General features: G+C 44.3%; 1 protein-coding gene across 1 annotated transcript in view; it reads left to right on the top strand.

Moving 5' to 3' along the window:
• The window catches only part of LOC145416720 (vacuolar protein sorting-associated protein 52 homolog), a 117,521-nt gene that overhangs the window by 56,909 nt on the left and 33,410 nt on the right, over positions 1-27,202 (top strand). Inside the window, exon 5 of the mRNA XM_080285650.1 lies at positions 25,437-25,524. Coding sequence (XP_080141776.1) covers positions 25,437-25,524 — 88 coding nt within the window. The remainder of the gene's footprint in view (positions 1-25,436; positions 25,525-27,202) is intronic.

Below are 27,202 nucleotides of genomic sequence, written 5' to 3'. Positions count from 1 at the left end.
CCACCAGTTGGGCGCTCACTGGCTGCGTAGCCAATGTGTTGCACCAGCAGACGAGGTCTTGGCTGGCGGAGGAAGTAGCGTAACCAAGAAGGAGTTTAAAGATAAAGTTATTGGACTGATCTTTCAGGCAATTAGAGACGTTTCAAACAGATTGGAGGCACTAGAGACCAAGGTCTCATCACCAAGGCTGTCATGCAAGATCAGGCCAAGTCATTTGCGGATGCTGTTCGCAGGTCTCTCGTGGGGGGAGGGAAGGATCTGCCTGGGGGCGTGATTGAGATCAGTGCCCATGGCCAGAAAAAAGCCATTCATAGTCAGCATGTACTGATTGTGAAACCGAAGAGCAGTGCTGATGCCCTGACAAATCGAATGGGACCAGAAGACATCAGAGGTGTACAGTACCCTCGCATCCAACACGCGTTTGTCCAGCACGATTCGCGTCCAGCACGGAGAGCAAAAAATTAGTACGATTTAATACAATTTAATTACTGTAACATGGGTGCATTAGCATAACACGCACGGAGCTCTGAGAAGTGGGTGAAATCCACAGAGTTCGCCTCTAGCACGATCACTCCCCGGTCCAACACGGTCATACTGGACATTCCTGTGATGCTGACAGCCAATCAAAACATCTGATCAAGTTGCCTCCCCCACCCTCTATCGTGACGTGATCGTGATGTCGCCCAATCAAAAATGCTTCTGCTCTCACGTGATGTTTTGTTTAAATTTCTCCCGCCACAGTGCCACTCAGTCGCATAATTCGCATTGGAAGGTGCTTTTTTCTCACTGCATTTTCTGCCCTTGCTACTGCATTTTATCCTGCTCACGATGCCTAGGAAGCCTTCTGAGAACCCCAAGAAGCGGGGGCACCTCCCTCAGGCCACCAAGCTAGAAAGCATCGAGAGGAAGAAGAAAAGGGAGAGGAAAGTGGACATCGCCAAGGCCTACGACGTGAATGAAGCCAGTGTGAGGACCATAATAAAAAACCAAGACAAGATCCTGGCAGCAGTGAAGGCTTATGGAGTGCTAGGACAGGCAGAAGCAGGACCTTCCATGGATGTGGATGAGGATAGTGATTCTGAGTGTGATTTTGCAGGATTTATGAGGGAGGTTGAGGAGGAGCAGCAGCCATTACCCGCTAGTGATGCCAGCAGCCATCCTCTGGGGACCCAGTAGGACTACCTACGGCCTCGGATACCACCTTCCATTCCCAGCAAGCCCACCAACACTATCCTAAAAGGTTAGTTATCATTCATAGTACAGTACCATTTATTATAATTACAGTAGTACCAATATATGTAAAGGTATATGGTAGGTATTTAGGGTGACTTTTCCTAGGGTTGCTGACATAATTAATTTTTCCCCATAAGCTCTGTTGTTTGTCCAACACGTTTTTGGTCCAACACGGGACCTGTGCGTGACAATATTACCGTGTTGGACACGAGGGTACGGGACCTGTGCATGACAATATTACCTTGTTGGACGCGAGGGTACTGTATTTGACTCAGCACCAGTTGATAGCTACCTTAAAACCAAGGCTGGTGGGCTAGTAATGAAATTTCCATCAGCTGAGGCCAAAGGTGAAGCAACTGGGGTACTGAGTGATCATTTTGGCTTTGAGGGCACTTTTTGCATGTCAGAGCCAAAGAATATGTTGCCAGAAATGACTGTGGCAGGCCATTCCTCTTCCTTGGGCAACTCTGACATCATCCCAGACATTCTGAGAAAAAACAATAAAATTAAGGTGCTGGTTGATCAAGGTTGTACCCTCAACCAGCTCTTCACAAGAACAAGGAATGACACCAAAACTGCTGTCTTGAAGATGTCACCAGAGGTGAGATCTTCCATCGTAGAACAGGGCAGTTATATCTATGTGGATCGTACAAGATGCCGTGCTTTTGACAGATTCTGGGTTACCCAGTGTCATCACTCTCAGGGCTTTGGTCATACATCTGAGAGATGTTCTAGAAAAAACTATGAACCTGAATGTGTCTTTTGTGCTGGAGCCCATAAATCTAAGGATTGTAGTAACAGAAATTCTCCCAAATGCATCAACTGCTCTTCCTTAAAACATCAAGAGGCTAATTCAAATTCACATTCGGTTGCCCATGTTGCATCAAGTAGAGACTGCCCAGTTATGATTTCTCATAGGAATAGATTGATTGAAAACACCAATTTTGACCATTCAAAAATCTGACTACGTCCCTCTTGAACCAGTTGAGGATAGGTCTTTTAAATATTCGTTCTGTCCTTAATAAGACAAGCTATACTAATGAAACTCGAAATCAGCATGAGCTTGACATTTTATGCTTGACTGAAACCTGGTTGTATGAATCTGATATCGATATTATTTGAAATGCTTTGCCTAAGACACATTCTATTATAAGTATTCTCAGGCCTGCTGCTGACTATCCGGGAGGAGGTGCAGCACTCTTCTACTTGGCAGCACTTGCAAATGTTTCTCTCATTGACTCAGACCTGATCCCGTCTTCATTTGAATTTATGGAAGTATTAATTAATTTCCATCAGAATACAATTAGAATTGCAATTGTCTATTGACCAGGTCATCCTGGCACAGATCGAGGTTTTATGGAGGAGTTTGGGCAGTTTCTTGAAGGGTTTTCTCTTAAACCTGGAGGACTTCTTGTTTGTGGTGATTTCAATTATTGGTTTGACAGTCCAGAGTCAAAACCATTTTCTTCAGAATTCCTCGAGTTGATCACACAGAACAATTTTCTCGATCATGTGACTAATCCAACTCATGCCTCAGGACATGTCCTTGACTTGATCTTGTCCCCTGTTGGTTGCAGGTGTGTATCAGATGTGGAGGTTGACTCATTTGACCCCCTCATCTCTGATCATGCTCTGATCACTCTTAGTTTTGATGTCCCCAAATTCCCTTCATATAAAAAGGTCATCAGGTTCAGAAATTACAGAAATGTTGACTTCCAGTTGATCTATCTCTCTGTCTATTGCCAGATGCCTTACTCCGTCATACAGGGTGGCCACAAACAAATCGCCTCCACATCACCCTGTCCCCCGTCATTTCACAGCCCTGCTCCCAATTCACACACCCCCTCTCTCATATACCTCTCCACTCCATCCCTCCATCTCATCTTTGACCTTCCCCTCCCTCTCTCCCCCTCCACCTTACTCACATACACTCTTCTCGTCAGTCTCTCACTCTCCATCCTCTCCGCATGGCCAAACCACCTCAGTGTGTTTCTCATAATGCTTCCTATCACATCCACATCCACACCACAATGCTCCTTCACATCCTCATTTGTCAGTCTGTCTCTCCGTGTGACTCCACAGGCTCCTCTCAAATAACTCATTTCCACTGCTCCCACTTTTGACTTGTAACCCTCCAACAGCGTCCAAGCTTCACTTCCATATGTTAGAGTTGGTATCACAATACTGTCATGTAATAACTTTTTCACTTCTATGCTCACTTCCCTGTTTCTTATCACTGCTTTCAAGGAACCAGCAACCTTTCTTCCTTGTTGTACCCTTTCAAGCACATCACCCTCCAAACTTCCATCCTTACTCGACACTACCCAAGTACTTAAATGTACTCACATTTTCCATTTCCTCATCATCCAGCCTCACTGTACATTCACTGACTTCACCTCTCTCGAAGACCATAACTTTACTCTTCCCTACATTCACCTTTAAATTCCATTTCTTACACACTCTTCCAAACTCATCCACCAAGCCTTGCAGCTCCCCTTCGTCTTCACTTAACAACACAGGATCATCTGCAAACAACAGTACAGGGAGTTTCCAAACACTGCCTTCTCTCATTAGGGAAACTCCAAAATCCACTGCCCTACCTTGTATCTCTTTTATAATCCCATCCATATACAGATTGAACAACCATGGAGACATGACACATCCCTGTTTCAACCCAACCTTCAAATATGAAAATTCACTCAGTTCACTATCCACACACACTGCAGCCTTAGCACCTTCATACATACTCTTCACAGCATTCAACAACTTCCCCTCTACTCCATATATTCTTTATACTTTCCACAATCCTTGTCTACCCACCCTGTCATATGCTTTCTCCAAATCCATGAAGGCCACATACAACTCCTTTCCCTTCTCTAGAAACTTTTCCACTAAAGATCTAAGAATGAGTATCTGATCTACACAACCTGTTCCCTTCCTAAAGCCTCCCTGTTCTTCTCCAACTAATTCCTCTGCTATTTCCCTAACTCTGTCAATAAGTATCTTACCGTATACTTTTCCTATTACACTCAGAAGACCAGTGCCCGTATGATTACCACACAGTTCTTTTTCCCCTTTCCCTTTGTACAAGGGAATAATTATACCTGACTTCCAATCCTCCGGGACTTAACCTTCCTCCCAGGCCAATCCGCTCATCTTCCACATCCATTCTACTACTATCTCTCCCCCATGCTTCTGCATTTCACCACACAATCCATCAATTCCTGTGGCTTTCCCTATTTTTACTTTCTTAATTGCTTCCACAACTTCCATCCTACTGATTTCTTCCTGTCTTCTTACCTCCCTGCTGCTCCCAGCCATTCCCCAGCCACTTATACTTGCATTACTTTCAGTCTCTATATTCAACAGTTCCTTAAAATGTTCTCTCCATCTGCTCGCTTTTTCTCCCTTCTCCACTAGCAATGTACCATTTTAATCTTTCACTCCCCTACTAACTTTATTTCTACCTTGTCTGACTCTCTTTACCTCTTTCCAGAACATTTTCTTACATTCCCTCCAATTGACACTCAAATTCCTTCCAAATTCCTCATCCACTCTCTTCTTACTCTCTCTTACCAATCTTTTCACCGCCAGTTGATGTGTCTTGAAATTGATCAGTGTTTAAACTACATTGATTCTTCAACTTTATCTTCTGATGAATTGGCTGATATTTATAACAATGAGTGTCCCTCCCCGTAAAACAAATAACTCAGAGTCAGATGGCCACCCCTTACGTGATTATGGCGTCTGGCAATAGATAGATAGAGCTTAGGTCAGTTTTTGACCATTATTGTCCTGAGGTAGTAAAAACAATCACTGTAAGTGATAATTCTCCGTGGTATGGACCATCCATTAATTCTTTGCGTAGACAACACAGAAAGGCAGAACGTGAGTGGCGCTTGCAGCAGACCGAAGTAACTTGTTTGCGTTATGTTTTCGCGAGAAATGCAGTTGTTCACACTGTAAAATTCCAAAAGGCTAGGTATTATCAAAATAAAGTTGATTCATGTGGTGGGGATCAAAAAATACTGTCTGCAATTGTGAACAATTTGGTTGGTCAGAGGAATGTAATTGTTAAACCAACTTCTGTACAGTAGGTCCCCATATTACGTGAGTATATGGGCGGCAGAGGACGTCACGTACTAGGAATTCGTATACTCTGAATCCATAAACTTATGGGAAAAATTACATATGGGCAGCACCCCCCCTTCATCGGGAACCCTTGAGACTCCTCTCAGACATAGTATTGTACTGTACAGGAAACTATCTAAGACATATTATCTAAGATAAAGTAAACCAACAAGATTATGGCTTTACTAAACAGCAAGGATATGGCTTATCTAAACCAACAAGAATATGGCTGCTCACCTTAACCCAAGAGGACAACATGCTTAATGGAGGTAAGAAGGGGATCCGAGGCAGGGTCAGGCACCTAGTGTGGATTTCGGGAGAATTCACCGTCATCACCATCACAACAATAACAGGACAGTTCGCCGTCATTAATGAAGACAACTATGGGTGATGCTAGAATATGTATTCAAAGGTGACTACAGTGAGGAAGAAACAAGTTAATTATTGTCTGATGGCAAATTGACATGATGGCGAATTTTCTCAGAACCCTAGTGTGCACCTGCACCACCCGACACACCACTCTCGTCACCAGCACTTTCGACACTTTCACTAGCTAATGCACTCTCTTCGTTCATAAACCCTTCAAAGTGAAGTCATCACGTCCTCCACTCGCAACTGTTTGATGTTCTTGAATTCTTGCTTGAATTTATCTAGGATACACAGTACCCGGCTGAGCTCCATCATCGACAAGTCTCCACTCTCTGTTACTGGTGGTTGGCGCTTCTTGGGGTGGCAATGACGCGTGCTCGGAGTAAACCCCGGATTTGGGCCACTCTTCACTGTCATCTCGCCTACAACGAGTTCAATTCGCGTTCTATTAAAAAATACGCTAAAATTCGGAAAAAAAAAAAATAGGTCCTCGCGTACAGTGATGATCGCATTCTCTGAACTCGCATACTGTGGATACCTCCTGTATCTGATGCCCAATTGGCTTCTGATTTTGCTTCATTTTTTACAACTAAGATATCTCGCATAAGTGATTTAGACAATAGGTCTCCTATTGAAGCGTACTCAGTTGACTTCCAACCACAGTTCACTGGGGATCATTTGCCTGCAACATTTCATCCACTGGATGTAAAGAAAGTCATGTGTTACATCAGAGAACTTAATAAAACATTTTGCCCACTTGATCCGCGTAACATGTCACAGCTGCTGATGTGTATGAGCACGCTGCAGAATTTATCTGCAACATAATAAATAGATGCTTCTTAGAAGGTACAGCTGTAATTTTGTGCAGTTTGAGAAACGTGCTTTGCTTAGGCCCCTAATTAAGAAACCTGGACTTGATGTTGAGAGCATGACAAATTATCGCCCCATCTCTAACTTGTCTTTCTTATCCAAGATTATTGAGCGGGCCATACTCGATCAACTCTTACCACTACTGGAACACAACAGAGTTGTTCCTGTTGTTCAATCAGCATACAGAAAATACCATTCAACTGAAACTGCACTAACAAGGATTCATAGTGACTTGGTGGCAAGCACTTATAGTGGGATGTCCTCTTTCCTAGTTCTGTTGGATCTGTCTGCAGCTTTTGATACAGATCGTAAACTATTGTTGGTTGATCTGTATTTTTATGGCATTCATGATAGTGCTCTTTTGCTCCTTAAGTCGTATCTGTCAGGTGGATCTGAGAGAGTGGTTGTTTATTACGCTAGCTCTGATTCTGCTCCCCTTCTATTCAAAGTCCCTCAAGGATCAGTTTTGGGTCCAATTCTATTTAATAGCTACACAAGTAGTTTATCGTCTTTACTTGATGCTCACGATGTGTCCTATCATTTTTTTGCTGACGACACCCAGCTCTATGTTAAGATGTCAGATATCACCGATACTAAGACAAAGTTTGAATCTCTAATGTCTGATAATAAGATTTGGATGGCTACGAGGAAACTTAAGCTGAATGATGGTAAAACTGAGATCATCGTCATCAGAGGAAACAGAAGGGGTGATGACACTGATAATGCCCTGGCTTTGAACATTGTTGTGTCACAGCTTCATCCAGTCATTTGTGTTCAAAATCTGGGTGTTTATTTTAATTCAAAGTTATTTTACGAAGAACATATTAATCACGTTGTCAGAGGGTGTAACTTGCATATCAAAAATCTGTACTCTTTGAGAAAATTCCTGAATAGACAGTGCCTTTTAACATTGGTCCATGCAGTGGTCTCGTCTCGTGTTGATTATTGTAATTCGCTGTGGGTTGGTCTTCCAAACAATATACTAACAAAAGTTCAGTTTGTGTTGAACATAGCAGCACAATTTATCTTTTGTCTCCCCCCGAGAACCTCAACTACCCCATTCCTGATTGAGTTGCATTGGTTACCAGTAAAGTCTAGAATTGAATGTCTTATTACATTCAAGGTTCTTAAGTTTGGTGAACCGAAGTATCTTGCTGAATTGTTAAAACTCTCATCGTCATGCCTGGGTGTGATGTTTCGCAGTGAAGATGACTCCTTGCATCTTAACGAGCCTGGAGCCATTCACCAGTCATCTTTCTCTGATCGTTCTTCTGTGTACAGAGTCCCTAGATTATATAACAGATTGCCATTGTCCATGAGACAACTCTCTTCTGTTGAATCCTTCAAGAGACAGTTGAAAGCCTTTCTTTTTTCAAAATGCTATGAGCTGGAGAGAGGTAGTATGATGGATGATTATAGGGTTAAATTATTGCCACTTTCATATAGATATATATGTGATGTAGCTTGTGTTTTATATGAGAGATGTCACAATTCTTGTAATTGTAAAAGTAATGTATGTGTGTCGAGCACTAGTGAATTCCCAAAGGAAGAATTGGTGTTTTTGAGAAACAAAAGACCAGATTATTATTATTATTAGGAAGTGAGGAGTGTGTGCAGCAGCACAAACTATTGATTTGTGATATGGTGCTTAAAGAACGAGTGATGAAAAAGAGGACTTATGTACCTAGGAGGAAAATATGGAAGCCTGAAAACCAAGTAGTAAGGGATGCCTTCTATAGCTAGATGAGGAGAGTGATAGCTGGACAGGGAGCCGTGGACAGAGATGTTAATGAACAGTACAGAGCCCTCAAGAACAATCTGTTGAGAGTTACTGATGTAACATGCGGTTGGACAAGAGGACCACTAAGACATGAAGTAACTTGGTGGTGGGATGAGAGTGTAGAAGCTGCAGTTAAGGAGAAAAGTAGGCTTTTCCGGGAATGGAAGAAGGGTGGTAGCAAAGAGGAATATTTGGCTGCCAAGCATAGGGCTAGAAGAGAGGTATACAGGGTGAAGTCTGAGTCACAGAGTCTTTTACTTGATAACCTAAATCATGGGGAAAGGAAAAATATGGTATTTAAGGTGACAAATCAGATGAAGAGGGATAATCGGGATATTATAGGAGAGCAGTGTGTGAAGAATGATGAAGGAAGGGTAGTGGTGAACAGTGAGGATATTAAAGATGCATGGAGAGAGCATTATAGCCGGTTATTGAATGAGGAGTTTGACTGGGACAGGGAAGGTTTGGAGCCAGCAGATCCAGTGTTTGGCCCTTGGCCTTTGGTTGGTGCTGCTACTGTGAATGAGGCAATAGGCAGGATGAAGGTGGGAAAGGCAGAAGGTGTGTCTGGGTTGACTGCTGAAATGTTGTAGGCCTCAGGAGATATAGGGGTGAGGTTGGTCACTGACCTGATAAATATGATTATTTATGAGTGTGTTGTCCCAGATGATTGGCTGAAGAGTGTAATTGTAAATGTATATAAAGGGAAGGGTGATGCTCTGGAAAGAGGAAATTATAGATGTATAAAGCTTTTAGATCAGATAATGAAGGTAATGGAGAGAGTTGTAGAAGTTATGATTAGAGAAAGAGTGAATATTGATAAGATGCAGTTTGGGTTTATGCCAGGTAGGGGGACCACTGATGCCATGTTCATTGTTCGACAGCTTCAGGAAAAATATATTGGTAGGAGAAGGGATCTGTATTTTGTTTTTGTTGATTTGGAAAAGGCCTTTGATAGAGTCCCTAGAGAGGTGGTGAAGTGGGCAATGAGAAAGCTTGGCTTGGAGGAGTGGCTGGTTAGGGTGGTTATGGCTATGTATGTGGGTGCTTGCACCCAGATAAGAGTGAATGGAGATTTGAGTGATGAGTTTTCCGTGAATGTTGGTGTGCATCAGGGGTTAGTTTTGAGTCTCATGTTGTTTATCATGGTACTTGAAGCCCTCTTACATGACTTTAGAAACGGACTCCCGTGGAAGATGTTGTATGCTGATGATTTGGTGTTGATTGCAGAGAACGAAAGGGGGGCGGAGGAAAGGTTTAGGAAGTGGAGAAATGGTATGAGGCACAAAGGCTTAAGGGTAAATGCAGATAAAACAAAAGTGATGATATCTAGGGTTGGTGGCGGTACTGTCAGAGACGAGGGAGAGTGGCCATGTGCAGTTTGCCACAAGGGCGTGGGAAGTAATTCCATCTTGTGCGGTGTTTGTGATAAATGGGTGCACAAGAGATGTAGTGGTATCAGAGGTAGACTGCGAGATAATGCTGATTTTATGTGTACAGCGTGTCGGGGAGAGCAGGTGGAGATTGTCAGGCGTGAAAAGATTGAATTTGCTGGTGAATCTCTTGAGTGTGTGGAAGAGTTTTGTTATTTGGGAGACGTGTTGTTTGCTGGAGGCAGGGCTGGAGCTAGCTCTGTGGCTAGGGTGAGAAGTGGTTGGAAGAAGTTCAGGGAGCTGTTGCCTCTCCTGACATTGAGAGGACTCTCCCTACGTGCTAAGGGGTCTTTGTATGCAGCATGTGTTAGGAGTGTAATGCTGTATGGTAGTGAGACCTGGGCAGCAAAGGAGGAGGATATTCGCCAGCTCAGACATACAGAAATGACAATGATTAGGTGGATGTGTAGTGCGTCCCTGTGTGCAAGGTCTGGGGGGGTTGGGTTTACGATGGAAGAGTTGAGGGGTAGGATGGGACTGGAGTGTATTGGTGTTGTGATGAGGAGAGACAGATTGAGATGGTTTGGACGTGTGGAGAGGATGGGGGATGATAATTGGGTGAGGAAGGTGAGAAGTGTTAATATTGGGGGTGGGGTCATGAGGGGTAGACTGAGAAAGACATGGGACGAGGTCATTAAGTGTGACTTCGGGGTTAAGGGACTGAACAGGGAGGCTGCAATGGATCATGCAGCATGGAGAGCCGCCATTAGGAGACCAAGGCCGACGCATGTAAGCATGTTGGAGCCTTTAAAATGGAAACAATTATTATGATTATTATTATTTCATGTGTAAGATGTGTCAGGTATAGCATATGCAGATCGAGAGGCACGATGGGATTGATGTTGCTGGAGAGTCTCATGAGTGTGTGGAAGAGTTTTCTTAATTTTGGGACATGTTATTTGCTGGAGGTAGGGCTAGAGTAAGGATTGATTGAACTTCAGGAATCTGTTATGGTACTTCCTCCGACAATGAGCGACCACTCCCTCTATGCTAAGGGATTCTTGTATGCAATGTGCTCAGAGTGTAATGCTGTATGGTAGTGAGACGTGGGCAATAAAGGAAGAGGATATTCATAGGCTCAGCTGTACAGAAATGACAGTGTTGAGATGAATGAGTAGTGTGTCGTCGAATGGGAGGCTTGCAGGGTTAGGATTGTGACTGAAGAGTTGAGAGGAAAGATGGGACTTGAATGTATTATTTTTGTGGTGAGGAGGAGTAGATTGAGATAGTTTGGGCATTTTGAGAGGATAGGTGACACCTGGGTGCAGAAGGTTAGAGGTGTGAACATTGAGGGTAGGATTGTGAGAGGCAGACCGAAATAGACCCATAACTAGGTCTTAGAGTGTTGCCTTGGGGCTAAAGGACTAATTAGGGAGGCTGCCAGAGATCGAACGGCATGTTGGAGCCTTTATAAAAGAATTTAAACAAAGTTCAGGACCCATTCCACATATGCTATAGTAGGTCTTTGTGACAAGTTCCCCTTTTTTATGGGGGTATATATTACGGTGCACTCTTAACCCTTAATTAATCACCAAAAAGGATAAGGTAAAGCTTGGAAGAAAACTAACTTAACTTTGCTGTACACAATAACATACACAACCAAAGATGAAAGCAGAGTTCATTTTACAAAAGGTGGATTCATATAGGCCTCAGAATACAAATATTAAACAAGTTATTTCTTACCTTATCAGAACGCACTCAGTGGAGGCTAAGTACTCACAAAGCTCGAGGAAACGTGGACACTGTGAAGGTTTAATCCAGATATAATTCACACACTAGTGTAAATGGAGGAGTGAACCAAAAGTGGGAAATGGTGCACAAACAGTGTGTTTCGTAATCAAAGTCACATATTGAGTAATGTTGGGGAAAAGTGCAACACAATGTGACAAAAGTGTAATGTGACAGTAAATGTGTAAAATGACAAAACGTGAGACAAAATGTACAGGAATATGTGTACAAAAAAATGAGACAAAATGTGTGTCTTCACAGTTTCCCTGAGCTTATAAAGCAGACTTACTCTGCCTTTCTCAGCTTACTTACTCCGCCTTTCTCAGCTAATTAACCACTAGGGGGAGGCGGTGGCTGAATCGGTAGAGAGGCGGCCTGCGGTCCTAATGGACCCAGGATCGAATCCCGGCTGGGGCAGGGAACAGTTTAAGGATTTGAATTTCCTAAAAACAGACTTTCCTGATCTACCAGGTGACCCGCCGACATGTCATAAAAATACCCCCGCTAATACCAATACGCCAGTCCTGTATGAGACAGCCCTAGCATGTATTCAATATGGATGGTGGGTGTTAGCGCCGAAGTGGTGACATGTGGAGGTGTAGGAGGACTACTGGGCCTTGGGATAGGTCACTGCCCCCGAGAAATAGGCTCTGAAGCCTTTGCCCAGAGTTGGACACGTAAAAAAAAAAAATAAATAAAAAGGCTGCCTTAAAAATAATCTCCTCCCACTCAGCAACTATAGAGGCATCTGCTACCAATGGAGGCTTCTTACACTCCACACAGAACCATTTGTGTGCCATCAAGAATGTGACGAAAGCGCCATGTAGGCTTCTAAATGGCAAACATCCCCTACTTTGCTCCTCCCACATTGTCACACCCAGTATTTCAAGGACAAGAGGAATTCCTGTGCAGTTTTTGAGAAAAACATCTGGTGTGTTATCAGTCCAGTTGACCATTAAGTAAACACGGTGGGGACGAGGGTCACCCCTTACAGCCTGCAAAACCGATAAGAAAAGATTTACTGTTCTTGATGACCCGCCTTTCTCATTACGTTATCACACATTTCTATTTCACTCATTCACTGCTGGGGTAACTACTGTACATCAGTAACACCTCCCTTCCTGAGAGAAGAAATTTCCCCTTGGGAAATTTCTGGATACTGTGCAATCTAAGTTCTGGACAGGTAATCTGCTAGAACATTACTAACACCTTTTACATGTCTCACATCAAGGGAGTATTCTTGCAAAAATAGGGCCCAGTGGGTTAATCTAAGATTTTTGTCCTTAAATCAGGACAAAAATTTCAGAGGGTGGTGATCAGTGTACACTGCAACGTCGCCTGACCCTTGACCAGCATACACAGACAAGTGTTGAAGGGCAAGTATGAGTGCAAGGAGTTCTTTCTCAATAGTTGAATAATTTCTCTGGGCCTTATTGAATTTTTTACTAAAATAGCACACAGGCATCTCAAAGCCTTCATCTTTATCCTGAAGCAAAACTGCGCCGGATCGTAGGCCACTGGCATCAACAGCTAATTTAAAGGGTTTATCAAAATTCGGAGCTTGAAGCACTGGGTGACTTGACAGGATGGCTTTGACTTTAGAATAGGCTTCCTCACATTCTGGCTTCCACCCATACTGGACTCCTTTACAAATCAGTGAGGGGAGCTACATGATTAGAGAAGTTCAGGACAAAATGTCTGTAGTACCCTACCATACCCAAGAATCATTGCAACTCTCTTTTTTTTTGGATTGGGGGGAATTGACTATGGCCTGAACTTTAACATCAGGTGGACTCACTTAGCCTAAACTGACCATATAACCTAGGTACTGCACTCGAGCCCTCACAAATTTACATTTAGTTAAATTAAGCATTAAATTAGCAGAGGACAGTCTCTGCAGCAAGGCATCTAGTTGGCTCAAGTGTTGTTCCCAGGTGTTGCTAGCAATAACATCATCATCAGTGTAAGTAACACAATTCTCAACATCCTTGGTGAGATCATTCATCAGCCTTTGGAAGGTGGCAGAAGCATTCTTCATACCATAGGGCATGACCTTACATTTATAAGTCCTGCCACCGACCACAAAACAGGAAATTTCTTGGGCCCTTTCTGTGAGTGGGACTTGTCAATATCCCTTCATCAAATCTAATTTTGTGATAACCTTAGCACTGCCTATCGCGTCCACACAATCATCAGTCTTGGTAAGGAAGATGACTTTACAATAATCAATACAAAAGCGATGTGTCCCATTGGGTTTTGGAACCACTATGACCGGGGAGCACCACTCACTTTGACAGGACTCAATTAACCCCTCCTGCAACATGTAGTTCAGTTCATCTTGAATGATGGTCTGCTTCTGAGGACTAGCCCGGTAGGGGGACTGCTTTACAGGGCTGGCATCTCCAACGTCCATGTCGTGCTGTGCTACTTCCGTCCCTCCTGGGGTGTCCCGAAAGACATCAGAGAACATCCTGAGAAGGGGAACAAGCTCAGCACACTGCCCTGTAGTCAAGTGGGAGAGTTTATCAGTCAGTGTACTCCAAGCTTCCTGGTTTTCTCTCCAACTGGTCATCTGGTCCAAAGTCAAAGGGCAGCCCTCGTTGTTCACCAACTCAACAGCCGACACCATGCATGCAGCACTAGGGAGGTCCGCAAACTCGACAGCTGACACCATGCATGCAGCAGTAGGGGGGTCCACGTCTCGCCTGTGGTACTCCTTCAACATATTTGCATGGCACAATCTTCGTTCCTTTCTCCAGTCTGGGGTTAAAATGACATAGTTTACTTCTCCTACCCTCTTTTCCACTATATAAGGACCTGCAAAACTTGCCTGCAGAGGCTGACCATGAATGGGAAGCAAGACACGAACTTGAACTGGGTGAAACACTCTGTGCTTAACTTTCTTACAGTGGTCATACCATCTTTTCATCTTCTCCTGAGATGACTCCAAGTGTGGCCTGGCTACTTCCATACTATAGGCCAGTCTTTCTTTAAATTTTGACACATAGTCTAGCCAGTTAATTTGGTCATCATCCTTGACCCATTGTTCTTTGAGGAGTTTAAGAGGACCTCTTACTTCATGGCCAAAGATTAACTGAAATGGGGAGTAGCCCAAGGACTAGCGCGGTGCCTCTCTGGTTGCAAAAAGTAGGAAAGGCAAACACTTGTCCCATTCCTTTTCATCAACACATAGTTTTCTAAGCATACTCTTCAAAGTTTGGTGATACCTCTCTAATGCACCCTGACTCTGAGGATGATTTGCTGAGGAAGTGATCTGTGAGATTCCAAACTCCTTAAGGGTTTGCCTGAACAGTTTGGAATTAGAATTACTGCCTTGATCCGACTGCACTTCCTGAAGGAGACCAAAACGGGTAAAGAAGGTTAGCATCTCCTTTACAACCAATTTAACTGATATATTTCTCAAGGGAATGGCTTCAGGATATCTAGTGGCCATGTCTAACATTGTGAGGATGTACTGGTGGCCTGAAGAGGTTTTAGACAAAGGGCCAACTATGTCCACAAGGACTCTAGTGAATGGGCCCCAAACACAGGTAGAGGAATCAAAGGAGCTGCAGGGATAGGCTTATTGATCTTACCGACAACCTGGCAGGTGTGACATGACCTAAAGAACCGGGAGACATCTTGACGGATTCCAGGCCAGTAATAATGCTGCCAGATGCGGGAGAGAGTCTTCCTCACCCCTAAGTGACCTGCTAAAGAAGAGTCATGAGCAATGGACATAATTTTTTGCCTATAGGGTCTTCGAAGCACCCCCTGATGTACAGTCTCCCACTCATTATCATGAGCAACACTACGAGGTCTCCATCTTCTCATTAACACGTTATTTGGCCTTAAATAATAACACTCTGTCAGTTCAGACTCACATTCATCTTCCCTAACTGCTGTGTCAATTAAAGTGGCAATCTCTGGATCAGATTTTTGCATATCAGCTAACTTTGCACTTGCATCAGTCTGGGGAGAATCATCAACCTCTTAGTCATTTAACTGGGCAAAAAAGGTGTCACCAAGCCCAATATCATCATCGGCATTGCCAGTGCCATTACTGTCAACATTGTCATGGCTGGCTTTTGCCGTCATAGCTCTAGTAACAGCACGTGCAGGAAACAATTTAGGACATGTATCTTACAACTCTTTAGTCCTATCCTCACTCAGGGGAGAGTCTGACACGCAGGGAACAGCTCTCACCTGTCCTCCCGCCAGGTCATTACCCAAAAGGAAAGTGACCCCTTGTACGGGAAGCTGGTCAACAACACCCACACGCACTGAACCAGTAACTAACTCTGACTGGAGCTTCACCTCAACCAGGGGAACAGATACAAACTCAGCTGTACCCTGCAACAAGACACATTCATTAGGGTCAGCTACATCAACAATTCCCTTCAACATTAGTGACTGTGAAGCTCCTATGTCTCTAAGTATAGTGACTTCCTTACCACCTTTTCTGTCAACCGAAACTAACCCCTTACAAATTAAGTTAGCAAATAAATGACCTGGGGAGGAGTCACTTTGAGTACTGCTTGGGGGAGGACATTCTGATGGAGTCTTATTACCACTGTCACTTGAACCTGACGGCTGCATTGCCCCAGTCTTACTAGTGTCTAACAATGGCTCTACAGGAGTCCGTCTATCCACCACTGACTGTTGCACTCTGGCCCTATCACCAATATACACCTGCTGGGGTTGTGTCTGACTACCGCTAACAGTATCTGTGGGTGGCTGCTCTCTGTTGGTGTCAAAAGATCCCCAAGAGTTTACCATAGAAACAGGTTTTACAGAGGAGCTTTTCCCTCGTTTTTTTCCAGCACCAGTGCTCCAAGTGCCCCGTTTTCTGGCAATACTGGCAAAACCTGACACTTTTTCTTGACCCTCTGGCAACACTGTCCTCACTTTTGTAGAACTAACATGCTCTGGGGTTGCAGCGTTCCCACTAGTGTCACTTGACATTAACTTGCCTTTATCAGAAGAAGGGTTCACAAAAACTGGTTGGTTCACTATCCTACCCTTAACAAATAACTGAGGCTTACATTCATGCTTATGAGTTATCTGCTACAACAGCAGGCTCAGCTAGGATATCTAAATCTTTCCCCACTAGATATGTAGCCACATCCCTATCTACCTTACCAGTGAAGTTCTCCAAGATCGTTAATTCTTTAAGTTTACAGAAATCATCAACTTTCTCAGAATGCAACCATTGATCAAATAAGTCTGTGAGTATTCTAGCAATTTCCACATGAGTCTGACCTTTCTGTTTCAAGGTGGATCTAAATTTAAGCCCATATACCTCTGGCACGAGTTCATATGCTTTGAGAATGGCATCTTTTAAACAATCATAGTGTCACGAATCAAATTCGCGACATTTCCCTTTTGTGAGAAGCCACGAACTATTAGTGGAAAACTCACTGTGTATCGTTCAGTTAACCGCTCATTTTTTTTTTTTTTTTTTTTTTTTTTTTTAATGTGTCCGACTCTGGGCAAAGGCTTCAGGGCCTATATCTCGGGGGCAGTAGCCTATCCCAAGGCCCAGTAGTCCTCCTACACCTCCACATGTCACCACTTCGGCGCTAACACCCACCGTCCATATTGAATACATGCTAGGGCTGTCTCATACAGGACTGGTGTATTGGTATTAACGGGGGTATTTTTACGACATGTCGGCGGGTCATCTGGTAGATCAGGAAAGTCTGCTTCTATGAAATTCAAATCCTTAAACTGTTCCCTGCCCCAGCCGGGATTCGAACCTGGGTCCATCAGGACTGCATTTGGACGGAAGCTTTGTCAAATCAATTTTTCAGTGTCATACGTGATCATCTTTGTGTGAGACATTAGCGCTTCCGCTGAGCGATTTGTTTTGGGCACATTTCGCTCACTCGACCGTAAAAAAATGCGGCCTACTGCTCCCCTTTTTTTCCCACGACTTAGTCAGTCGAGTGTTTGTTGTGACGGAGAGAGGTCCTGTGCTCCAGAAGTGTGAGAGGAGAGGTCAGCTAGCACCCAAGCTCCACTAGTACAGCTCCCCAGTGCTCCCACCCTTGAATTGGGTGATAGCATTCATCGACTAGTATTTCTTTTCGTTTTCCTAGACTTAAGAGTTTAATTAAGGTGTTTTCCTAGGCGTAAGAATTTAGCTTTTGTGTGAGTGAGTGAGGCGCTTTATTTGCTTTTTTAGTTAGTTCTTTTTACGGGGTGGGGCACTAACCCACCACCAACCCTTTTAGTCGCCTCGTACGACAAGCAGGGATACTGGGGGAGTATTCTTGAAACCCCCCTACCCCCAGGGGGTAGACCGAGGATGAGGTGGAGGGATGGAGTTGAGAGGTATATGAGGGAGGGGGGGTGAGTTGGGGGGAGGGGAGTCAAATGGTGGGTGACAGAGTGACTTGGAGGCTTTTTGTCTGCGGCCACCCTTTGCGGGATTAGGGCGTCGGGCTATAGATAGATAGATAGTGAGTGAGTGAGTGCGATCTCATTAATTTGATTTGAAATGTAACGTTAAATTTATTTTTGTAATCAATAAATTTAACTTCTTTTTCTTGAGCTTAATGTAATGTAAACTCTTGTTTCATTTCTCCACAATTAAGCTTATTTTCCATATAGCTCCTAGCTTGCATAAACGTTTCCTATTCATAACTGGTACTTAGGCCAGTCTTGTGTATTAAGCTTAAAATCCGTTGTGCCACCTAGGAGTTAAGCATCAGCAAGAACCTGATATTATTAGTATTAGTTATTTATTGTCAGGGGTGAAGAAACTTTCTCCAGAGGCTAACAGTACTAATGAACAGCAATTGAGTGATTAGTCTGTGCTGTGTACTGTTGAGAAAGTTTATAAATTCTCGTTCTTAGAGAATCGTGCGAAACAAGCCAGCGTAAAGTAATCGTTGCTTGATTTAGCAAGACAATCATTGTCTCTGCTCTGCAATATTATTGATTATTATTATCAATTAAATAATATAAGCATTTATTTTAAAAACCCCGTGATATTATAAAAACCCCGTGACACATAGTTAGAACTTTGATCAACAGATAAAGAAATATAAGCCTCTTGAGCCTTTCCTTTCAAAACACTCTGCAGCAGTACTGTCCAAGTGTCCTTTGGCCACGAGAGACGACCTGCCACCTTTTCAAACATATGGAAGTACTTAGTGACGTCATGCTGATCAAAGGGAGGTACTAGCTTAATGTTCCTAGCAACATCAAAAGATTCCTTGGCAGATGTACTACCAGCTCTAGGTAAACTATCAGGGTGCTTCAGTCTGAATTCATGATCCATTTCCTTTTGTCTCATTTGAGCCTGTAATTCTATTTCCTTCATTTTGGCATTCCATTCTTGTTCTCTCATTTTTGCACTTCTAGTTCCCTCAGCTTAATTGTGGCTAACTCAAGTTGCACTTTCTCACCAGTATCATGAGCAGAAAATCACTAGGGCCAGGTATCTCCGATGCCAAAGGCTCAGGATCAACACCTTGTGCAGTATCAAATGGCTCAGAACTAGCTATGGAGGACTCACTTTGCTCAAACATGGTGTCCAGTATTAAATCAGGTAACTTAGTGACTGAGGCAGGAAATCTCAACTGTAAGGCCTGGGTAAGCAATATGAGCTCGTGTTTTTTGAGTGTTTTCACTCTGGTTGGGGAAGGCTTAGAATCATAAAATGCTTTCACATCACTGTCATTCATTAGGGCCATGATTACTGATTATAGTTAAGAGGAAGCACTGTGTATGGGACCAAGGTTGCCAATATTATGTCACAGAGCTATCCTGGCCAGGAGGTCGCCACATTGGTATGGGGGTGTATATTACGGTGCACTCTTAACCCTTAATCAATCACCAAAAGGGATAAGGTAAAGCTTGCAAGAAAACTAACTTAACTTTACTGTACACAATAACATACACAACCAAAGATGAAACCAGGGTTTGTTTTGCAAAAGGAGGATTCATATAGGCCTCAGAATACAAATATTAAACAAGTTGTTTGTTACCTAACCAGAACACACACAGTGGAGGCTAAGTACTCACAAAGTTCGAGGAAACGTGGACACTGTGAAGGTTTAATCCAGATATAATTCACACACTAGTGTAAATGGAGGAGTGAACCAAAAGTGGGAAATGGTGCACAAACAGTGTGTTTCGTAATCAAAGTCACATATTGAGTAATGTTGGGGAAAAGTGCAACACAATGTGACAAAAGTGTAATGTGACAGTAAATGTGTAAAATGACAAAACGTGAGACAAAATGTACAGGAATATGTGTACAAAAAAATGAGACAAAATGTGTGTCTTCACAGTTTCCCTGAGCTTATAAAGCAGACTTACTCTGCCTTTCTCAGCTTACTTACTCCGCCTTTCTCAGCTAATTAACCACTAGGGGGAGGCGGTGGCTGAATCGGTAGAGAGGCGGCCTGCGGTCCTAATGGACCCAGGATCGAATCCCGGCTGGGGCAGGGAACAGTTTAAGGATTTGAATTTCCTAAAAACAGACTTTCCTGATCTACCAGGTGACCCGCCGACATGTCATAAAAATACCCCCGCTAATACCAATACGCCAGTCCTGTATGAGACAGCCCTAGCATGTATTCAATATGGATGGTGGGTGTTAGCGCCGAAGTGGTGACATGTGGAGGTGTAGGAGGACTACTGGGCCTTGGGATAGGTCACTGCCCCCGAGAAATAGGCTCTGAAGCCTTTGCCCAGAGTTGGACACGTAAAAAAAAAAAATAAATAAAAAGGCTGCCTTAAAAATAATCTCCTCCCACTCAGCAACTATAGAGGCATCTGCTACCAATGGAGGCTTCTTACACTCCACACAGAACCATTTGTGTGCCATCAAGAATGTGACGAAAGCGCCATGTAGGCTTCTAAATGGCAAACATCCCCTACTTTGCTCCTCCCACATTGTCACACCCAGTATTTCAAGGACAAGAGGAATTCCTGTGCAGTTTTTGAGAAAAACATCTGGTGTGTTATCAGTCCAGTTGACCATTAAGTAAACACGGTGGGGACAAGGGTCACCCCTTACAGCCTGGAAAACCGATAAGAAAAGATTTACTGTTCTTGATGATCCGCTTGTCTCATTACACTCAACCCTCGGCTATCACGGGTTCCGCTATAGCGTATCTCGCTATCACGCCTATATAAAAAAACTACCCAAATACCTTTATCACGCACTAAATGCCCGCTATCACGCACCAGAAATGCTCGAAATTTTCAAGAAGGCCGGCCTCCGGTGCTCCGCCCAGCCAACAAAAGCTTCACTCCGTGATAGGTCGTGTGACATCAGCGCCAGCCAAGCGCTGATTGGCCACCCGACCGAGGCTCCTGCCCACCAAACCATTCAAGTGCGCACCCTCAGACCGTGAACAGTGACAGCAAGAACAATAACCTTTTTAATGATATGACCATGGCCAAAGTACCCCCTCCCTGTCCCACTACCATCACCCAACATAATGCTGCGGCACCTGGCAGGGAAATAAAAGAAAAGGAAGAACCTAAGTTATGCGGATAAACTGGAAATGTGAAACTTATAGACAATGGAGAGACCAAGCGAAGTGTGGAGAAGAAATATAACATCAGTGAATCAACTGTGAGGGGTATTTATAAGAATCATGATCACATCATAAAAAATGCTCATTTTTGGACTATTGTATGTTAATATGTGGTACAAAATGGGTGTCTTAGGGGTAAAGATTGAGGTCATGACACCAATTAGAATTATTTCCATATGTTCTTCAATTCGGCTATCACAGTTTCGGCTATAGCGCAGCCACAGCAGGACCAATTGGGAGCGATAGCCGAGGGTTGAGTGTACGTTATCACACATTTCTATTTCACCCATTCGCTACTGGGGTAACTACGCCAGTAACAGTGTTCATTTTGGCTGTAACCCTTCTTCTAGTTATGAAAATTCTGGTATTGTATTCCAGCTAACGTCAAATGATCTTATTCATTTGAGAGGGAATCATAGGAGCCTTAATGTTAGTACTGTACCATTAAAGCTTCTTGGTTAGGACAAATCCAGTATTCTGTTCCAGGTATTGCCAGACTACAATACAAGCATTGCCCATAAAGAAACCAGACTTTTTAAATAGCACACCAACTAGCCAATTTTAGCTTGATCGCAATGGGAATGCTGTGTAGCAGCGACTTTGAGCTTTAGTCTAACTCCACCACATTACGCCATGTCACTTAGTCATAGAGGTACATGTGCATAAGTGATCATGTGTTTAGTGCACTTGGCGATTTATTGCAAGTTGAACAATGAAGGGTCTTAAAGAGCAATATCGTTGCATGAAATTCTGTTTCGGTTGGAAAAGCTGTTATGTATACTTTTCAAATGTTGCAACAGGCTTATGGGTAGGAGTGTTTGAGCCATACGCAGTGTCACAAGTGGTTCCAGCAATTCAAATTGGGAAGAATATCCACCAAAGATAATCCTAAATCTGGACACATCATGCTTAGCATGCATCCCCTCCTTCCTTGCATACTCTTTATACAAATGCATCTCTTCCTACCTTGTATTCCTTCTGCACATGTACATCTCTTCCTTCCTTCATCTTATTCTCTCCATACACGTGTATTCCTTCCTTCCTCCTTTTCGCTCTGTACACATGCATCCCTTCCTTCCTTGTATTCTTTTTGTACACATGCATCCCCTCCTGTCTTCCTTGATTTCTCTTTGTAGGCTGTGGCTGAATCAGTAGGGAGGTGGCCTGCAGTCCTAATTGACCCAGGTTCGAATCTTTGCTGGGGCAGGGAACAGTTTAAGGATTTGAATTTCATAAAGACGACTTACTGATCTACCAGAAGACCCGCCGACATGTTGTAAAGATATCCCCGATAATACCAGTACACAAGTCCTGTATGAGATAGTTCTAGTGTGTATTCAATGTGAACGGTGGGTGTTAGCGCCAAAGTGATAACATGTGGAGGTGTGTGGTATGTAGGAGGACTACTGGGCCTTGGGGATAGGCCCTGAAGCCTTTGCATGGATGGGATACATTAAAAAAAATAATATCAACAACAATATACATCCCTTCCATCCTCCCTTCCTTCCCCATATTCTTACTGTACACATGCATCTCTCCTTCCTCGTATTCTCCCTGTACACATGCATCCCTTCCATCCTCATTTTCTCTCTCTTCATTTGCACCTCTTCTTTCTTTGTATTCTCTATGTACACATGCCTCCCTACCTTCCTCATATTCTCTCAGTACACATGCCCTCCTTCCCTCCCTCATATTCTCCCTGTACATGTGCCTCCCTTCCTTCCTCATACTGTTTTCACCTTATACGCCTACATCTCTTCCATCCTTCTATTCTCCCTGTATACTTTGATCCCTTCCTTCCTTCCTTCCTTCCTTGTATTTTCCCTGTGCACATGCCTCCCTTCCTTCCTCGGATTCTCCCTGTACACATGCAACCCCCATCCGTGTTTACTCTCTGTACACTTGCACCCCTTCTTTGTTTGTATTCTCCCTATACACAGGCATCTCTTCCATCCTTCTTTTCTCTCTGTACACTGGCATGCGTTCCTTCCATCCGGCCTCATATTCTCCCTATACACGTGCATCTCATCCTTCCTCATATTGTCCCTGTACACATGCTGTTATGCGGGGTGTTTTTAGTTTGACCTCTCGTCCTAAAAACGCTCGCGACTGAGCGAGGTCCTCTTTCCAGACCGGAAGTAAAGCACCCACAAAGGAACAGGGCATAAAAACTCAGCAGTACATCTTAACACATCTATTGTCTTAGCTCAACACACCTTACAATATAAGAACAAAGAGACACTGGATATGGAATAGACAGGATAACAGAGTTGGCTTCCCAATACAAAACGTATACAAATACACAAGGATGTCAAGGGCAGAGTATGGTGATATTCAGATATACACAGATTGCTAGTCACTAGAGTACAACACAAGTATTATAGGTAGGGCATAATTGTCATTTAATATTCTGGACCGGATGTACTATGGGTGGATGGAAAAAAGGGTCAGGTTGGTTAATATTACTAAACACTTGTTATGGCATGAGTCACATAGCCATGGCGACACTATTTCACTGGTTTTGTTTCCTCTCGGCGCGCCACTGGTATAGACGCATTGTTTCCTTACATCCGATCGTCTTAATGTCTGTGCTTACTAACCCTTACTTTCTGCCTGGGCATGCACGTATCTGTGTGTCACTTTATGCTATTGCCCTCACTGTTCCACTGTCGCTTTCACTCCCGTCTCTGTGGCTTAGACTTAGGCGCGACGTAGGAGATGCACTGAAGTCGCCACTATGCCCTTGGTTCCTGGGCTAATAGAGATGGTGCCTGGGCATGGGAGGGGGCCCGGCCCTACTGGGGAGCCCTTCTGCAGGAGGCAATGGACCACCCACAGGGGCGGCGGCGCCTGGGTCTGCTTCGCAAGGGGTTGCAGGAAGGCCCTCCCGTCTGGGGGCCTGAACCTGATAGGTGGCCCTCATGCTGGGGCCTCGTCGGTGGGGTGCAGGAAGGCCCTCCTGTCTGGGGGCCTCGACCTGATAGGTGGCCCTCGGGGCTGGGGCCAAACAACTTCAGGAGATGGGCCTGCCGCCTCTTACTCCGGGCAAAGGGCCGTGGGGGAGTGGGGCCCAAGCAGCCCTGCTCTGGGGCCTGCTGGCTGGCCCTGGGGGTCCAGGTGCTGCGGCCGCCTAAAGAGCAGGGTGCCGTCAGGAGTGAACTGCGCCTCCTCTTCTGCCGGGCGTCCGTCAGGGGCCGGTGTCGTCCAGGGGTAGGTTGCAGGACCGGGACAGGACCACGCCACCACTCTTGGAACGGCAGCACCTCCGGGGAACCACACCTGGAGGGAGAGAGAGAAGGGCGTCCCACATAGCCGAGAGGCGGAGAGCCAGCCGCGCAAGGAACCTTTTCCTCCGGGAGAACCCCAGGAACCATGGATGAAAGACATACAGTGGCCGCTCCTTCCCCCACATGTACAATGGCCGTTGTGGCGGCGCTGCTCCCGAAGGAGGAAAAGGCAGATGATGGGCATACAGTGGCCGCTCCCTCCCTGGTACGTACAGTGACCATGACGGCGGCTCTGCCTGCCCAACGGGAAGTAACTGAAGGGTGTACAGTTGCCGCTCCTTCCCCGGCACATACAGTTGCCGTTACCGCGGTGTTACTCCCTTAGGAGGAGGAGGAAGTGGATGAGGGGCGTACAGTGGCTGCTCCCTCCACAACATGTACAGTGGCCATTGTCGCGGCTCCACTTCTCCTTCCTTTGCCAGTTGGAGCGCGCTCAATAGCTGACGCTCCGAGGCTGTCTCCAGATGTGGCTGTAGCTGAAGGGCGTACAGTGGCCGCTCCTTCCCCCACACGTACAATGGCCGTTGTGGTGGCGCTACAGGGGGAAACAACTGAGGGGCGTACTGTGGCCGCTCCCTCCCCGGCACGTACAATGGCCGTTACCACGGTGTTTTTTGGGACTGTATCTGGAGCAGTCCCACCCAGAACCTGGTGAAGGCTGCTCTGCTCGCAGGGTCGTCTCTTCTTCCTGCGTGGTTGTTGTTGGGTCGGTTGAGCGGAAGAGGGACTCAAGGTAGGGGAGCCCCGGCGCCCTTCTCTCTCTGGGTCAGTCTCACACTGACCTGGCCCGCCGTGGTGTCCTCCTGGGGTGATGGTGGGGCTGCGGCTTGGCAGCGGGGTGGGTGGTCCGACGGCGGCGGAGGTGTGTGTTTTACATGCATTCCTTCCTTCCTCATTGTGTCTCTGTACACATGCACGCCTTTTTTCTTTATATTCTCCATGTACACATGCCTCCCCTCCTTCCTCCTATTCTGTCTGTATACTGTCTTTGAATATTTTAGTCATATGAATCGAACAAGTACAGTATCATGTGTGTTGTTTACAGGTTTGAGTATGTGGTGAAGATGAACATACAGAGCATACAGGAGTGTGACCCATCGAAGATGGCTGCACTAGACATGAGACCACACTATGTAAGTACTATACTGTACTGTTCTGTGATGTGACTACCGTACCTTATATAGGAATAGGAAAATAGTGTGGAAACTTTGTTTACATTGCTTTTTCACCCACTTTTTCATATATAATTGTGTACAGCAGGTGGCACAAATTACTGAGTACATCATATTTGAGGCACTATCATAATGTCCCAGCTACCATTAAAAAAAAAAAAAAAAAAAAAAAGGGAGAGAGAGAGAGAAAATGAGAGAAAAATGCCTCCAAAGTCTGGCGACGTTTAAACGTATATCTCAGGAACTAAAACAGATATACACTCCACTTTCATACACACACATGCTTACAAACTCAATTTTATTGTCACTATGAACATTCATTATCACCAAAGTCATTGTAATCATAATACCATTATTCATCATCATTCATCATTTAGGAAGTGGAGAGAGGATGTGGGGCACAAGAGCTTAAGGGGAACAGACAGTTGTTACTTGTGAAGGTACATTTCTTTTTCTTATATTTGTCAGATTTTATTTTTTTTTATGTTTTGTTACTTGATATGTGCAATAACATCCCAAAGTCTGAGTAAAGTTGGTCGATTAATTTTTACAGAAAAAAATAATGTATGCATAATACGTATAAAAAAGAGAGAGAGAGAGAGAGAGAGAGACGCAAGAAATGGGAAACCAGGGGAAGTGTAATGCTGGGTTGAATTAGGCTCGACTTCTCGTACCTATTTCACCCAACGTGGAGCGGGGTCCTCTTTCGAGACCGGAGCTAGTGCAATAAAGAGAGATAGGACATAAAAACCTTCGGCAACACCATACACGTATATTACTACAGTCAGACACAGGACACTTCAGCAGACATTACATCACAATATAGAGCAATACAAAAACCTTATCTAAAATATTGTGTATCTCGCAAGATACTAGCTTTCTAGATACTAATGACAATACAACAAATCTTAGTTCTAGGAGTGCAGTAAATACAGGTGCGCGCGGAGCGCGTGAGGAGGGAGGGGGGGGGGTTTGTGATCCACCAGGAGGAGGTAGGGGAGACACGGAGAGTGACTTAAAACGGCGAGGAGACAGTTATGGTAATATTGAAGGATGCCCGATATTAGCAAGGGAGTTTAGGTGTTTTCTGTTGGCGAAGATTCTTTGACAAATAACTCTGATTCTTACTTTGGCTTTAAGAGCGGGAGCGAGGAATGGAGAGAGTTTTTAGGAATAGCGTGCGGAGGAGGGGAATATCGTTAATACTCGCCTTCCTTGATATTTTGGTGGAAATAGGTTTCTGTAGGCACAAACTCATTCATTACACATCTCCTAGGTATGATATGTAGACTCTCGCTTCACAACGCGTAACAAAGTCGGAATACTCGTAAATACTATTCCACCATATTACTTAGGGACTAGCCAATAGAACTCCAATAATATTTTAGTCTTTCTTCGGGTTCTAGAGATATGTCTTTAGAAAGATTCGGGGTGACACTTGCACGTATTTTCACTTTAGGTCTCAACCCACATTCTCGTCCTTCAACTGGATATTGTGTTCTGATTTACCCCAATGGAGATTACATAAAGTTACTGCACAATACTTATTCTAAGAGAAAGGGAGTCACACTTAACCTACTTCACGATTGTTACAGGGTCACTCGTATTTCCTCATGGAGAGAAACAAGGACACGTCATC

Source organism: Coenobita brevimanus, chromosome 107 (genome assembly GCF_032717465.1).
Source record: "Coenobita brevimanus isolate Jiangsu-jjx chromosome 107, ASM3271746v2, whole genome shotgun sequence".
In the NCBI taxonomy this organism is placed as follows: domain Eukaryota; kingdom Metazoa; phylum Arthropoda; class Malacostraca; order Decapoda; family Coenobitidae; genus Coenobita; species Coenobita brevimanus.
This window is presented reverse-complemented; position numbering and strand designations above follow the sequence as displayed.